This window comes from Clupea harengus, chromosome 3, assembly GCF_900700415.2.
Source record: "Clupea harengus chromosome 3, Ch_v2.0.2, whole genome shotgun sequence".
NCBI classification, from domain to species: Eukaryota; Metazoa; Chordata; class Actinopteri; order Clupeiformes; family Clupeidae; genus Clupea; species Clupea harengus.
In genome coordinates this window covers 27,365,473-27,379,627 of record NC_045154.1, presented here as the reverse complement: position 1 = coordinate 27,379,627, position 14,155 = coordinate 27,365,473, and the positions used below count along the sequence as shown (strand labels likewise).

The following is a 14,155-nucleotide window of genomic DNA, read 5'->3' as shown; positions in this document are numbered from 1 at the left end:
TTCTCATTCAAGTGGCCAAGCAAATTGATATCAGCTGTCATAAATTTGTCCCTTTGTTTGAACACCTTAAAACTAAATGTAATAGGTCACTGTCGGTTATCAGCCAAGCAGTAAAGAACCTCTTAAGGTATCAAACTCACAATGCAACGGAAGGAGGGAGGCATCGAACCACAGAATGGAGATATCATCTTTTGATCATATGATGTGGAACTCATAGTCCATTATGCATTTCATATCTAGTCTTTGTCTTCTACCCTGGTATGAACTGATGTTAAGAATAAGTAGTGGAGGTTGAGCAGTTATAACTGCCCCACATCAGATGTATAACATAAGCAAAAAATCACTGCAGTAGGCCTCTCAATAAATCGAGTCAACACAGATAGTTTCATCATGCACAATACATTTATTCCTTGGGATGCAGTTCAATTCTCACACTGACTACACCATAGTGTATTCTCGCACTGTTTAGTCTTAAGGTCAGGATATACCCACTCCTTGTGTAACCATTGTTGTGTGACTCATGTCACTCCATAATATATAAATGGAAAAATACATGAAAGCTCTACATTATTCACAAGAGAAATGTATTCTTTGTATTTCCTTCTCATTTATTGTAATTGTCTGAGGGTTGGGTCCTGGTTGCTATCCTGTGCCTCTTGTAGGCCATACACTTGAAGAAGACAACCACAGTCAAACCTTTTCAGACATAATCTTCTATGCCAGGTTCAAAATCCAGATCCAGCCCTTGTCCTCTCAGGTGACTAAACCTGGAATGGACTACTTACAAACTAGGTCAAGTTGCTCTTTTCCAGGTTGACTAAAGCATGCAGTATTATCAAACTGGCTCCTTACCAGGGGGATGGTCAGTGAGAAGTTTAAAGGAATATCTCTATCAACATCACATGATCATTGTGTGCCATTTTTCAAATCACTTAATTTCATCAGAAAGCAAGGAAGCCATGGCCTAAGCTATCTCATGAGAAAACAAGTCGTCAAAGCCTTCTTATTACTGTCTGACATTCGAGTCTAGACAAATGGCAACAGTAGCATTCCAGAGTGGTGGGACGCGGCTAGGTTGTCTCTATAGCAACCACTGAGCGTCCTTTCAAGTTAGAGTGAGTGTAGCTAGCACCATTCTGCACAGCTAATTTATTTATTTAAAATACTTGTTGTTGTAACGTTAAAAATTACATAATCCTGCTATTTCCAGATCCTTTCGATCGTTACGTGAATAGGTAAGTCCCGTTATAAATCCAACTATGGAATCCTTGCCTATTTGTTGAATGTGGAAATGTTTAATTTCACCACGGAACAGAACGGGCCTTTGGAGGATGTGTAACTAATCACAGGTTGGGAAATTAAGTTGAAGTGATGTTCAGTGACGATGTGTAATATGAAAAGCAGCTCTGTGGTTTGAGGCAGTTAGCAGGAGGTATTCAACTACCCCGTGGGCTAGCTGCTAATCAGTTTTTAAAACTAACGTTAGCTGTCCACGAGAATTTTAGTAAAGTGATATGATAGATAGGATACCTCATGTAGTCAGAATCAGAATCAGAATCAGAATCAGAAAGGTTTTTACTGCCAAGTAGGTTTTCACCTACGAGGAATTCTTTGTGGTACAATGGTGCAAACAATAAACATACACAATAAACAATAAACAATACACATATTAGGTTACAGCAGGAGTGTGCAAAAAAGGGATTAGAGTCCGTGTTGGGGGGCGGGGGTCCCGGGCCTTGTTGATGAGGCCAACCGCAGACGGGAAGAAGCTGCTCAGGTGGCGTGAGGTTTTGGTCCTGATGGACCGCAGCCTTCTGCCGGAGGGGAGTGGCACAAGGAGTTTGTGTCCAGGGTGGGAGGGATCAGCCATAATCTTCCCTGCACGCCTCAGGGTCCTGGATGCATACAAATCCTGGAGAGATGGCAAATTGCAGCCAATCACCTTCTCCGCAGAACGAATGACACGCTGCAGTCTGCTTTTGTCTTTGGCAGTGGCAGCAGCGTACCAGATGGTGATGGAGGAGGTGAGGATGGACTCAATGATGGAGGTGTAAAAGTTCACCATCATTGCCTTTGGCAGGTTGAATTTCTTCAGCTGCCGCAGGAAGTACATCCTCTGATGTGCCTTTTTGGTGAGGGAGATGATGTTTAGCTCCCACTTGAGGTCCTGGGAGATGATGGTGCCCAGGAAGCGGATGGACTCCACACTGTCAACTGGGGCGTCAGGGTGATGGGGTTGGGAGGGGCTGGGTTCTTCCTGAAATCGACAACCATCTCCACTGTTTTCAGTGCGTTGAGCTCCAGATTGTTCTGTCCACACCAGGTCACCAGATGGTCAATCTCCCACCTGTAGGCAGACTCATCACCACCAGAGATGAGCCCAATGAGGGTGGTGTCGTCCGCAAACTTGAGGAGCTTGACGGACTGGTGACTGGAGGTGCAGCTGTTGGTGTACAGGGAGAAGAGAAGAGGGGAAAGAACGCAGCCTTGAGGGGAACCGGTGCTGATGGTCCGGGGGTCAGAGACATGTTTTCCCAGCCGCACGTGCTGCCTCCGGTCAGACAGGAAGTCTGTGATCCACCTGCAGATGGAGTCAGGCACACTCAGCCGGAGAAGCTTGTCCTGTAGCAGAGCCGGGATGATAGTATTGAAGGCAGAGCTGAAGTCCACAAACAGGATCCTGGCATAGGTTCCTGAGGTGTCCAGGTGCTGGAGGATGGAGTGAAGGGCCATGTTTACTGCATCGTCTACAGACCTGTTAGCTCTGTAGGCAAACTGGAGGGGATCCAGTAGAGGGTCAGTGATGGCTTTGAGATGCCGCAACACAAGCCGCTCAAATGACTTCATCACAACAGAGGTCAGAGCAACGGGTCTGTAGTCATTAAGTCCACTGATCTTTGTTTTTTTGGGGACGGGGATGATGGTCGAGGTTTTGAAACAGGCTGGTACGTGGCATGACTTCAGTGAGGAGTTAAAAATGTCTGTAAACACCGGTGACAGCTGTTCAGCACAGTGCTTTAGGATGGATGGAGAGACAGAGTCTGGCCCGGTTGCTTTGCGGGGGTTCTGTCTCCTAAAGAGTCTGAAGACGTCCCTCTCCATAATGGATAGAGTCGTCACTGTGGTGGGGGAGAAGGGGGGGTGCTCTGAGGTGGGCAGCTGTGGAGAGGCGTAGGCCTCTGCTGTGGTGGGGAAGGTGAAGCTGATGGGCTGGAGCTGGTGGGTGGTGTCACAGGGGATGGTATCAGGACTGTCCCATTGTCTTTCGAAGCGACAGTAAAACTCGTTCAAGTCATTGGCCAGGCGTGGGTCGTTAGTGGAGTGGGGGGCTCTAGGCTTAAAGTTTGTTATCTGCCTAAGCCCTTTCCAGACAGAAGCAGAGTCGTTGGCTGAGAACTGGTGTTGGAGTTTCTCAGAGTAAAGACGTTTAGCATCTCGCACCTCCTTGCTAAACATGTATTTTGTGTCAATAAACCTGTCTCTGTCCCCACTCCTGAATGCCTCTTCCTTCTCCAACCTTAACTTTCTGAGTTTAGCTGTGAACCAGGGTTTGTCGTTGTTATAACTCACCCTGGTGCGTGATGGTAAACAGCTGTCCTCACAGAAGCTGATATATGATGTCACAGCTTCTGTGTACTCATCCAGACTGTTGGTAGCGGTCCTGAAGACATCCCAATCAGTACAGTCCAAGCACGCCTGAAGATCCTCCACAGCTTCACTGTGTCTACGATGTTGGTGATGATGATGATACAACGATAGGCTACATTAGGTCCAGGTGAACTCTACTGAACGTTACTGACAGGAATCATAAATATTACTCATAAATTAAATCCAAACGGTGATTGCTTTCTTCTTTCTTGTGTGTCTGTTCAGACAGAGGTATCTGTTAATGATGTATTCTGCGAGGCCCCTGAACGCTGGCCTGACTGAGTGGAGGCCCATCTCGAGGGGACTGTTGATGGCCCCCAGGATCAAGAGCTCCCAGCGCTCCCTGTCCCAGAGCAGGGATTCCAGCGCCAGTGACCTCAGATCCGACTCTGGTGAGAATCAATGCTGTAGGGTAGATATTTTTCCCAGGAGGGGCGAATAAGGGCACACAATTACTCAAAGGCAATAAGCTGCCATTGTAGAGGCCACGGTATCCTATTCAGTCGGGGTATCTTGAGCAGCAGCCAAGTCAGTGCAAGATGGAGTTGGCAAGAACAATTCCATGGAAGACTAGACTACATTGCTACAGGCAATTAGTCTTAATTAGCTTATGGGAAAATGTATAACAGGTCAATGGATAAGACGTTTTCAATTAGTCTACAATTTGTAGCCACTGCTCATATCATACATGTAATGTCTATCATACATTTAACTTAACTTAACACTTGTTTCTGATTTGTCCACAGCTACTTCAGTTCAGTCTGTTGCAGATGAAAACCTAACACTGGCAGACATTGACAGAATGTTTGCTCAGAAGGTTGAGGACAAGAAAGATGACCTGAGGGCAGCTTTTCAAGCATTTGACTTGGAGGGTAATTCCACCATCACCAAAGGGGAATTCAAACGTGTCATTGAACATTTTCTCATCAACCTTACTCAGCCCCAGTTTGATCTGCTGCTAACCAAGGTGTGAACAGTGTTTTACCCAGACTGAAGCGCATATTATAGATTACTCACGCTTGTACAATATAACTCCTTGTCTGTGAATTCATTCAGGTTCCAAAGAGAGCAAATGGCAGTGTAGCCTATATGGAATTCCTCAGAAAATACTGCAGGATTTCATCAGCTAAGCAAAGGTACCTCAGATTTAACACCCTGACTGTTATGCCTGCTTATATTATTAATATAAAAACACTATTATTCAATTAGGTGTTCTATATTCTTACAGAATCCCCAATATTTGTGAGAATCAACAGAACCAGACCTTGGGGGAACTACAGTGCAACCTAAAAGACAAGGTTCTTTCAAATAGTACAAGCATAGCACACAATTTGCAACATAGCACAAGTTTTTCCAAATACAAAATATAATATTTCTAGTAATGTACATTACTTTGATAGGTCAGAATATGACTTTCCCGACTTACCATTTATATTTTGAAATTTTAACAGATTGGAAGCAATTTGAAAAATGTTACACGGGCCTTCCGTCTATTTGACTTCAACCTCGACGGACAGATTCAGCAGCATGAGTTCAGAAGAGTTTTGGAGGCCTACTGCTTTCCTCTCAGTGAACATGATTTTCAGAGGTAGGCCTGGTAATAAACAATGTTGACAAACTCTGGAGACCATGTGTCCACATATTGTAATTATAGGTGGAGCAAACCGCAAATTGCACACCATTGATCAAAAACTTGACTCATTTGATTTTACCACAGTCCGTTGTACTCTGTGAGAGTCAGCATTTTGATCTAAACTGATCTTAAGGTATTGTTTTAAGTCTCTATGGAGACCCAAACAGACGTTGTGTATGTACTTATGCTATTGTTTACGAGGCAGTGTTTGCGCTCATAATAGATGGCCTCACCATGGACACTGTCAGTGTTGCTCAAGGTTCACTGTAAAACAATGATGGGTGTTCAATAATAAAGCCTATTTTGTATTTCGTAGATATCAGTTCATTATTATGTGATCCAATTGTGTCTTGTGATTTGTCCCGCTTTGGCTTCTGCAGTTGATTTAGGAGGGTTCAATTGTCCAGTCAGTAGATATGCTGCTTCACATGTTTTCTGGGATGCCTGTCAAGTATCTAACTTTCTCCCAAACAGACTTTGGTCTCACTACAGCACTAGCAATACTGACACAGTATTCTACAAGGAATTTCTTGAGAGACTTGGTGCTGACTGTGAAAGTGGCCGTAACACTACACCAGATGGTGTTAAGCAAGGTATGATACGGTTATCCTATGTCAGGTAAACCAAATACTCAATAATACTTACGTCACTGTCAATATTTTGTCTAGATAGAGAACTTAAAAAGTCTGTCAGAACTCATGATAACATGTCGGTATGTTTTTGCAGCTTTGAACTGGGATATCTGTGATCGAATGTGCAGAAAAAAACAACATAGAAAAACTGCATGGGCTGACACAGACAGCAATGGGGATAACTTTGATGAAATCCACACCAAGTTCCTGAAAAAAGTATGATACTGTTCTTTAATGTCAGCATTAACATAGATATTGATGGATGAGGTTGTGTTTAGAGCTGTATTCATTTTATTGTGTGTATTCTTGGCACAGATGAGCATGAACTACAATCTTGTTGAGAAAGCACTTCATGCATTTGACATCACTGGAAGTGGATTAATTTCCCCAGAAGATCTAAAGTCAGTCCTCAGCAGTTTCATTTTTCCTATGAATGAGCGAATTTTCCATGGACTTGTAAGCAGGTATAATGACATTAACATACTCAAGACAGGATTTTGATTGCATATTGGCATACTTGCAATGGAAATTGATAAACCCCCATGTTTGACCCAGGTTTGGAGTAAAAACTACAGAGCCTATATCCTGGAACCAGTTTCTAGCCTTATTCCAAGATGAGAAGCGGCCCTTGTCAGACAGGTAGGATGCAACAGATTGTCTCTGATTACCCTCATCAGATGACCAGTGGCTTATCAAAAGGCCCTTTTCCATGTCTTTTTTATCTCTGTCAGGAAGTGCAGTGCTCCAGTAACATCTGACCAATCCAGTGTTGACAAATTCCTGCCAAAACTCCGGCAGCATGTTCAGGAGGTTTACACCCTGCTGAAACGGGCCTTTCAGATCTTTGATGAGGTAGTAAAGTATATCCATGGCTTTTCAGCAGTACGCACTAACCTTTAGATGTTTTTAGTTTTATATAATAATATGCACATTTCCCCCCTTTCTAAAGAATAAAACAGGAGTCCTTCCCTGGGGCGAGCTGCGGAGAGTGGTTGAAGGCCTCACCTTTCCTCTGACAGATGAGCAGTTCAAAGGCCTTGTTGATCTTCTAGATCCTGAATGCTCTGGAGTTATCAATTACGGCCAGTTCATAGAGCTTTGTCAAAACCGTCCAACATCAGGACCAATGGTAACCATTGACTGGTTAGATAAGACAGTGACAATAAGATGACACAGCATCTCTTTTAGACAATTTAAAACAAGCTGTTCACAAATATGTTTATATGTAGGCAGCAGTGCAGTAACACTAATATTTGATCTGCAGCAAATTAACAAGCACAGGAGAAGTCTGGAAGTGAGGAGTCAAACTGATCAGTCCCAAATGTCCTCAGTTGCAGTTGCCACATGGATCACAGTAAGGAGTGAAAAAATAGCGTAATGAATACATTATTTAAACAGGCATTTATTTATGTATGCTGACTGCATCTGCACACAGGTGGAGACCATTTTGAGGGACAGACTGACAAAACGGCTGGATGCAGTCATGAAACTTTTTGACCAACTTGACTGCACCCTGAATGGAACTGTTAGTCAAGTGGATCTCAAGAGGGTTGTTCAGCAATATGGATTGCCTGTATCCGACAGTCATTTTGAAAAGTGAGACCTTGGTCTTTTTCTAGAAGCCTGTGCTGTGCTGTTTTCACAATACATTTCTTCACCTGTTGCCTTTATTTCCCTCCTCAGGCTGTGTGCACCCTTCAGACACTCTGGAAGAATATATTATAAGCAGTTCCTGAAGGGCTTAGGCATCCAGAACATCCGTGATGAAGACATCAGCACTCATGAATCTCCTAGCCTTTTCCAGAGGTAAAAATATGTAGATTCATAGATCTTGTAAGAATAAATATTTTGATGCAGCTGTGGTAGATGAATGCCACTGGGTAAAATGGCAGAGGGTGTGACAAATTAAAACAGAAAAATACTAAGGATGGGATGAGAAGAAAAAATGCGAATACATTTTAAATCAGGTGAACGTGGTCAAATTTATTTCAGGACTGGCAGTGCTTATCATGCTCAATTCAAGACACAGGCATTGCAGGATGTTGTCCTTAGGGAACTCAGAGAGCGCCTGGATGGCCGTGGAGTAGGCCTGCATGACTGTCTCAAGAAGTCAAGAGGAGGCCCAAAAGCAATCCTTACTCTGGCAGATTTCAGTAAGGTGAGCACGAACCGTTAACAGCCTTAGCAAATAACTGCTGATCTGCAATAGACTCTGTTATCAATGTGAGCTCACTCTTTATATCTATATGTGATTCTAATAGATTCTAGAGGACTGCAGGATTTTCCTGGACAAACGACAGCTTCAAACTCTCACTCAAGCTCTTGGGTTTTGCAATGGACAGATGTCACATTTGGACTTTGTGGCCAAATTCAAAAGTAAGTCTATGCATGTAACCTGACACATTGTAAGGTATATAACAGAGGCCAGTGAGTAGCAGAGCTGTGCAGCACTAGACAGCTAAGGTGTGCGTTTCAGTACAGCACCAAAGCAGCAGAGAGTGCAAAGAAGTGGTGACATTTAGAAGGTATAGGTACAGGATAGACTTTCATTCACTTTCAAAGTATAGAAGACGACTGCTGTCTTACTCCCTTTTGTTTTTCACATCTAAGTAAACCTGTTAGCTGGCATGAGAAGTCAATTAGACACATTTCATTTGGAGGCTAAAAGCCATGCTAGTGAGTCAATCTCCTATGAAAACATACTGCATGTGTTCCCCACAACTAGAACATCCAATTTAGACATGAAGTCAAGTACTTCATGTGACAAACGTGTTACAGCAAATCATTCTATGTCACTAAACTACCGAAGAACTGAGTAAAGGTAGCCCGTGTGGTACACGTCAGCAGGATCTAACATAGGTTGACCCGTCTCTGCAGAGAACACCGGCAAGGAGAGAAATGATGAGCCAGAAAGAATCAAAGAGAATTTGAAAGGGAAACCCACCAGCCTTGTCTCAGCAGAGGAATGCCTGCAGCAGCTCAAGAAGAGAATCCAAGAATTCCACGGGGTAGCTTTGGGATTTATTTATTATTATTTATTATTGATTGATTTGTGGCTGTGAAGGTCATTATGTATTGTTTCCATACTATACTGCATGTGTGCAAGTATCCTTGTCGAGTCCAGAGACAGGAAGTGATGAAACTCCAATTCCATGTTTCTGCTCCCAGGATGCTCTCACTGCTTTTCATGTGATGGATAAAAACCGTGATGGCGTGGTCAACTGGAGGGATTTCAGAGAACTGTTTGAAAGTCTCCAGTTTGTCATCAAGAATAAGGAGTACCAGCGGCTTGTAGACCTCATGGGCTTTCAAAATGGCGCAACACTGAACTATGCAGAGTTCTTCGAGCTAGTCCATCGCAGTAGCCAGGAGGATGGGCCTCTTCTATTTGTCACAAAGTGAGCACTCCACAGCCAGACACACCATGATGAGTCAGCAATAGCAGAATCATGGCGGCCCACTTATGCTCTGCATAATAGTGTCAAGTGCAACACACATTTATAGTTCATTCACATTCACATTTAACAATTACAGAGATGTTCTTCAAGTACTGCAATATACATCTGAAACATTCTTAACTAACCACAACAATGAGAATAATTTGAAGTTAGGGTTAGATTTATTGGGTCAGGGTTTTTGTTTAGTTGTCATTGAGAAATGACCTTAAGTACATCTTCTAAAAATCTTCTAATCATATTACTATACATTAGTTTGGAGATGAACATATACCATTTGTATAAATATGTTGGTCACCCAGATCTGGAAGTGAAGGACCTTGTGAAAATGTGGGACATCCATCCACATCTGACCAGTTGCTTGATCTAGCCTTTGAACAGATTCATGATCGTCTGGTAGCAGACGTACGCCATCGCTGGTCTGAGATTTCAAAGGTTTGTGCCCTCCTGTTAAGAATTGTCCAGAGATATCTAAAGGATTCACAAAACTGCATTTGCCAACTGAAGAAAGATTAAGTAGACATATAGCCACTTAATGTGATGCCACACCTTTGCTTTTTTGTAGGACCTCTGCCACTTTAATGAACATGGTGAAACTATTATCCATAAAATAGATTTGAGACGTCATCTCTACAAGTACTCTTTACCAATCACTCCCAGAGACTTTGAGAAACTGTGGATGAGGTGATATTTTTACTAAATTGATTATGTAATATTAAAATCCATTAGAACCCTTGTCACACTATTGTATATTGTTAAGTGTAATACAGTTATTGACCTTTAAACTCTCTAAACTCCTTTCAACAGATATGATAAAGAAGGAAAGGGCTTCCTGACCCAGTCAGACTTCCTTGAGATGCTAAATGTGGTACCTGAGGGACAGGACCATTTCTTACAACCCCCAATTTCAGAAGGAAAACTGGACACTCAGCTGGACCAACATGTTGACAGAGAAATGTCTCCACTCTGTGGGGATGTGATCTCACAGGACCTCAGGTCAGCCAAGTCCAGACAGAATAGCCTATAGCATGAATTATTTGGTCAAAATTCAACTTCCTACCTCTGAAAGTATGCGTACTGAGACTTGCAGTGTTAGACATAAAAGGAAGGTACGGTGTGAGTAATGCAGTGGCCTAATTGTAGTTGCAGGTTTGGTTATTTTTTTATCCATTTCTTAAGTTTGTTTTTGAACACTGAAAAACTGGCGCACTCCCTTACATCAGTAGGGAGGGTATTCCAGTAATTAGAGGCGCGTACTGAGAAGACTGTCCGTCCAAACGTACTGTGTCTATACTGTATAACACATACAACCCTTGCTGATTGTTGCAAAATTTCATGTTCATCACGAATTAGGATAATTGCATATTTTACTTTAGACAGTTTTGCATATGGTTACTCTAAAGACATACATTCTATCTTTACCTGGCTTGATACAAATAATGATGGGCATATAGCAATGACATACTTTGTGACCCTGCTTCAAAGACATGTCCTTCAGATTCATGAAACACAGCTAATGCATATAATGGATAAGTATCTAAATAATTTAATTTGATTATTTTAACCACAGTCTTTACACTTAACACAGGATGACAAATCAACATGCTTTCAATAATTAACATCTTCATTTGAAATCAAGAAAGGGATCTTTAATGCAGTCAAAGACTGATAAGGTCTAGCTACATGTATATATTAAATGACATTCAATGTGCATTATGAATTGAGGTATAATCTAAGTGTGATTTCTTCTTCATCAGCCTTGGAGTCAATTTACTCAGTGAGAAAGTGTCGTACCAGGATTTCCTGAAGCATTTTGTCAGAGGTCTTGACTGTAGTCTTTCGGCTGATTCTCCCTTGACCAGATCTGCAGTTCAGTCTCCCCAGAGCACTGAAGATCTAAGTCCAGAGAGAGCCTTAGAGAGAATCAGAGAGGTGGTCACTGTCTCCTCTGATCCTCTTAATAAGGTATGACGGAGACCATCACAACATGACAACATAGCTCTGTGTTGTGCACACAGATGTTTGTGATGATAAATGATGGTACTTTAAACTACAAACATACCCTTTTGTAATACCATAATTGTGTCACAGGCCTTTTCAGCATTTGATAAGATGGGAAGTGGAGTCATTTCAGCACTGGAGTTTCGACAAGTCTTGGACCATTTCTGCTTTAAGTTGTCTGACCGGCAGTTTAATCACTTACTGAAGAAGCTGAAGAACAGACAGGAGGGTAATGGCATGGTGAACTGGAGGCAGTTTCTTGAAACCTTTCAGTTCAACAGGAACGAGGTAAATAGAAGAGAAAGAACAATATAATTACATTTTAAATCACCATTAATCTACATTATAATTAGATGTGGGACAATAATGTTGAATGCGTTTTAATTTATAAGACTTTAATGTGTATTCATATATGTGAGTGTGTGTGTGTTCCTGTTACTGATTAGACAGCTGAAGAATGGCTTGAAAAACTAGAGAAGGTCCGCTTCCCCAGTCAACCTCGTCCACTTCCCATCAGTGAGATTCTGGGACGAATTAAAGACGTAGTGTCTACTCGTCTCTATGTGATCACCAAAGAGATGGTAGCCCTTGATTACGCTCACATAAACGTGATCTCCAAACAAGACTTTAAGCAGATCTGTGATAGATATTTCATGAGGCTCACCAGTGAGCAGGTATACTCTCCCATATCCACCACGGCACCCTTTGACTAAGAATGGCAGGTGAATGCTAGAACCTTGCAAGTTTTGGTTTAATTGCTATTGTGTTTCAATTCATTCAGTTTGAGAATCTGTGGAACATTCTGCCAGTCAACCCTTATGGTAACCTGGATTTCCATGAGTTTCTGATGAAGTTCAGTGGAAATGTGAAAGAGTTTGATGATCATGTTCTTCAAGAGGGGCAAGGACCCACATCGCCAGCACCAGTATCCCCTGACTCTAAAGCAAACATCCTCAAACGTCCTAAAACTGCCTCCTGCTCCATTAGATCTAGCAAGGTAAACATTTTTGTAACTCTTCACAAAGAACCTCTAAAAGACCTCAAAGAATTGTTGCTCCTCATAGGATGTACGAGATATGATATGTTTGGTTTTAAAGAGCAACCTAAGCCTTGTTGGTAGCATAAGCAGGTAAAGAATCTTCACTTGTCTCACCATAGGCAGTGGAAGTCCCTGAACAGACAAAGCGACCATATTCAGCAGGGGCGAAGACAGCATCTCCACTGAATGGAGAGACTGTGAACAGGAGGGTTAGATCTCTAATCCACAGCTGCTGGAAGATTATCCAGAGGAGGTGCAGGGAGATGGACCTCGATAGACTTGGGGAGATTGAAGTTGGAACCTTTTTGGGTGTGGTTGAGAGCATTATACTGGATATATCTGTGTTGTGCTTGAATGGATCTTTTGTTATTCAAGGCCCAGTGGCAAAGCAATGTAATGTCTGCTTTGCATTGAATTGCATTGAATGATGATGAATGTTGTTTCATTTGTGTCCAAGGTATCATGGAGGAGCTCCATATTCAGATGACTCCACTGGAATTTGAGCAGCTGATGGCAAAATATGAAGTTAACAGTAAAGGACGCATTCGTTACTCAGATTTCTTGCGCCATTTTGTCCTGCCACATAGATCTCCGAGCACCAGTTTGCTTCCCAAAAGTAAACTTCACCTTCCAAAGATGCCAGTAAGATGGAAAAATGAGTTTGTAAATGTGTGTTTTAACGATATGGATTATTTAAAGTTATAGGGAGCAGTTTCGGTGAAACTGAGCTAAATGTGGTCAGATTATGTTCTGTGTTGATAACAATGACATGAGACAGACATGCAAACAAGACAATTTTATGTTAATAGATTACATTAGCTCTTCCTGAGCCTGCCGGTGCAAGAACAGAGGCTCCTGTAATGCCTGCCGGATGGGAGGAGGGGGAAAAGTACATGGTTAGGGTGGAGTATAGATAGGACATTTTTGTATAATCAAAAGATCATATGTGTGATGTAGTGACAGTTTATTAAATGTCGTATCTGTGTAATATGTGTGGTTTCTGTAGATGTTTAAATTAACTAATATTCCTGCTCCTGTTCCTTTGTTGCCAGATGAGTGCTGGACCAATGAGCTCTCAGTGTGAAGAAGCCATGGTTAGGATATATGGTCCTATTCAACAATTTTGGAGATGCATGAGGCGGTCCTTTCTGTCCTTCGACAAAGAACGCAGTAGGAAGATTTCTCTCCAAAACTTCAGAAAGGTAATCTTAGTTTTTAATTTTTCATTGTGAAAAGTAGCTGTGCAGTGCATTGTGACTTAACTTACAGTTGGAATTTTGATACAATTATCATTTGTCTGGTCATTTCTACAGGTTCTAAGACAATACAGGGTCAACCTCTCCGAGGAAGAGTTCTTCCATGTCACTTCTTTCTTTGATAAGGACATGTCTGGGAAGATATCTTACAATGAATTCCTTAGCACCTTCCTGGGATGAGTTCAAATAACCATTGTTACTTGAAGAGGATTGCATTTATTAATTATGTTCCAGGGATTATTAGGGGTTCCCGGGAGTAAAGAGATTTAGTTTTGTACTCAGCTGTTTTGTAATGACTCCAAAGCTGTGTTTAATAAACCTCCAGTGCTTTAAGGCAATCTGGGCTCTTGTGATTTGTTGCCATGTTAATCGTCATTTATTATTGTAGTGTGTTATTGAAACATATTCCAAATATATGAAAGCACCTGGGGGGGAAAAAAACCAGATCACAATTCATTACAGGAATGTGGGAAAACAATCTTTCCACTGTT

The 14,155-nt window shown here is 42.0% G+C and overlaps 1 protein-coding gene across 1 annotated transcript; it reads left to right on the top strand.

The window, feature by feature from the left end:
• The first annotated feature begins 852 nt into the window (after positions 1–852).
• On the top strand, positions 853–14,002 carry efcab6 (EF-hand calcium binding domain 6). The gene is made up of 30 exons (XM_042707371.1): positions 853–1,235; positions 3,874–4,040; positions 4,395–4,615; positions 4,705–4,784; positions 4,877–4,946; positions 5,100–5,236; positions 5,756–5,874; positions 6,008–6,129; positions 6,229–6,377; positions 6,469–6,552; positions 6,645–6,765; positions 6,863–7,042; positions 7,178–7,267; positions 7,349–7,509; positions 7,597–7,719; positions 7,906–8,071; positions 8,175–8,289; positions 8,791–8,921; positions 9,082–9,311; positions 9,671–9,803; positions 9,934–10,052; positions 10,176–10,364; positions 11,126–11,333; positions 11,460–11,657; positions 11,816–12,043; positions 12,151–12,366; positions 12,528–12,717; positions 12,866–13,050; positions 13,461–13,610; positions 13,722–14,002. Exons 2-30 carry the CDS (start codon positions 3,890–3,892, stop codon positions 13,842–13,844), a joined length of 4,389 nt encoding a protein of 1,462 aa, XP_042563305.1. The 5' UTR covers positions 853–1,235; positions 3,874–3,889; the 3' UTR covers positions 13,845–14,002.
• The last annotated feature ends 153 nt before the right edge of the window (positions 14,003–14,155 follow it).

Bases quoted from the DNA above. Each gene is read 5' to 3' on its own strand.
- efcab6 (XM_042707371.1), top strand. From the start codon at position 3,890: ATGATGTATTCTGCGAGGCCCCTGAACGCTGGCCTGACTGAGTGGAGG. The intron at 4,947-5,099 runs GTTCTTTCAAAT...AAATTTTAACAG, and splicing joins AGTGCAACCTAAAAGACAAG to ATTGGAAGCAATTTGAAAAA. The intron at 7,510-7,596 runs GTGAGACCTTGG...TTCCCTCCTCAG, and splicing joins TCCGACAGTCATTTTGAAAA to GCTGTGTGCACCCTTCAGAC.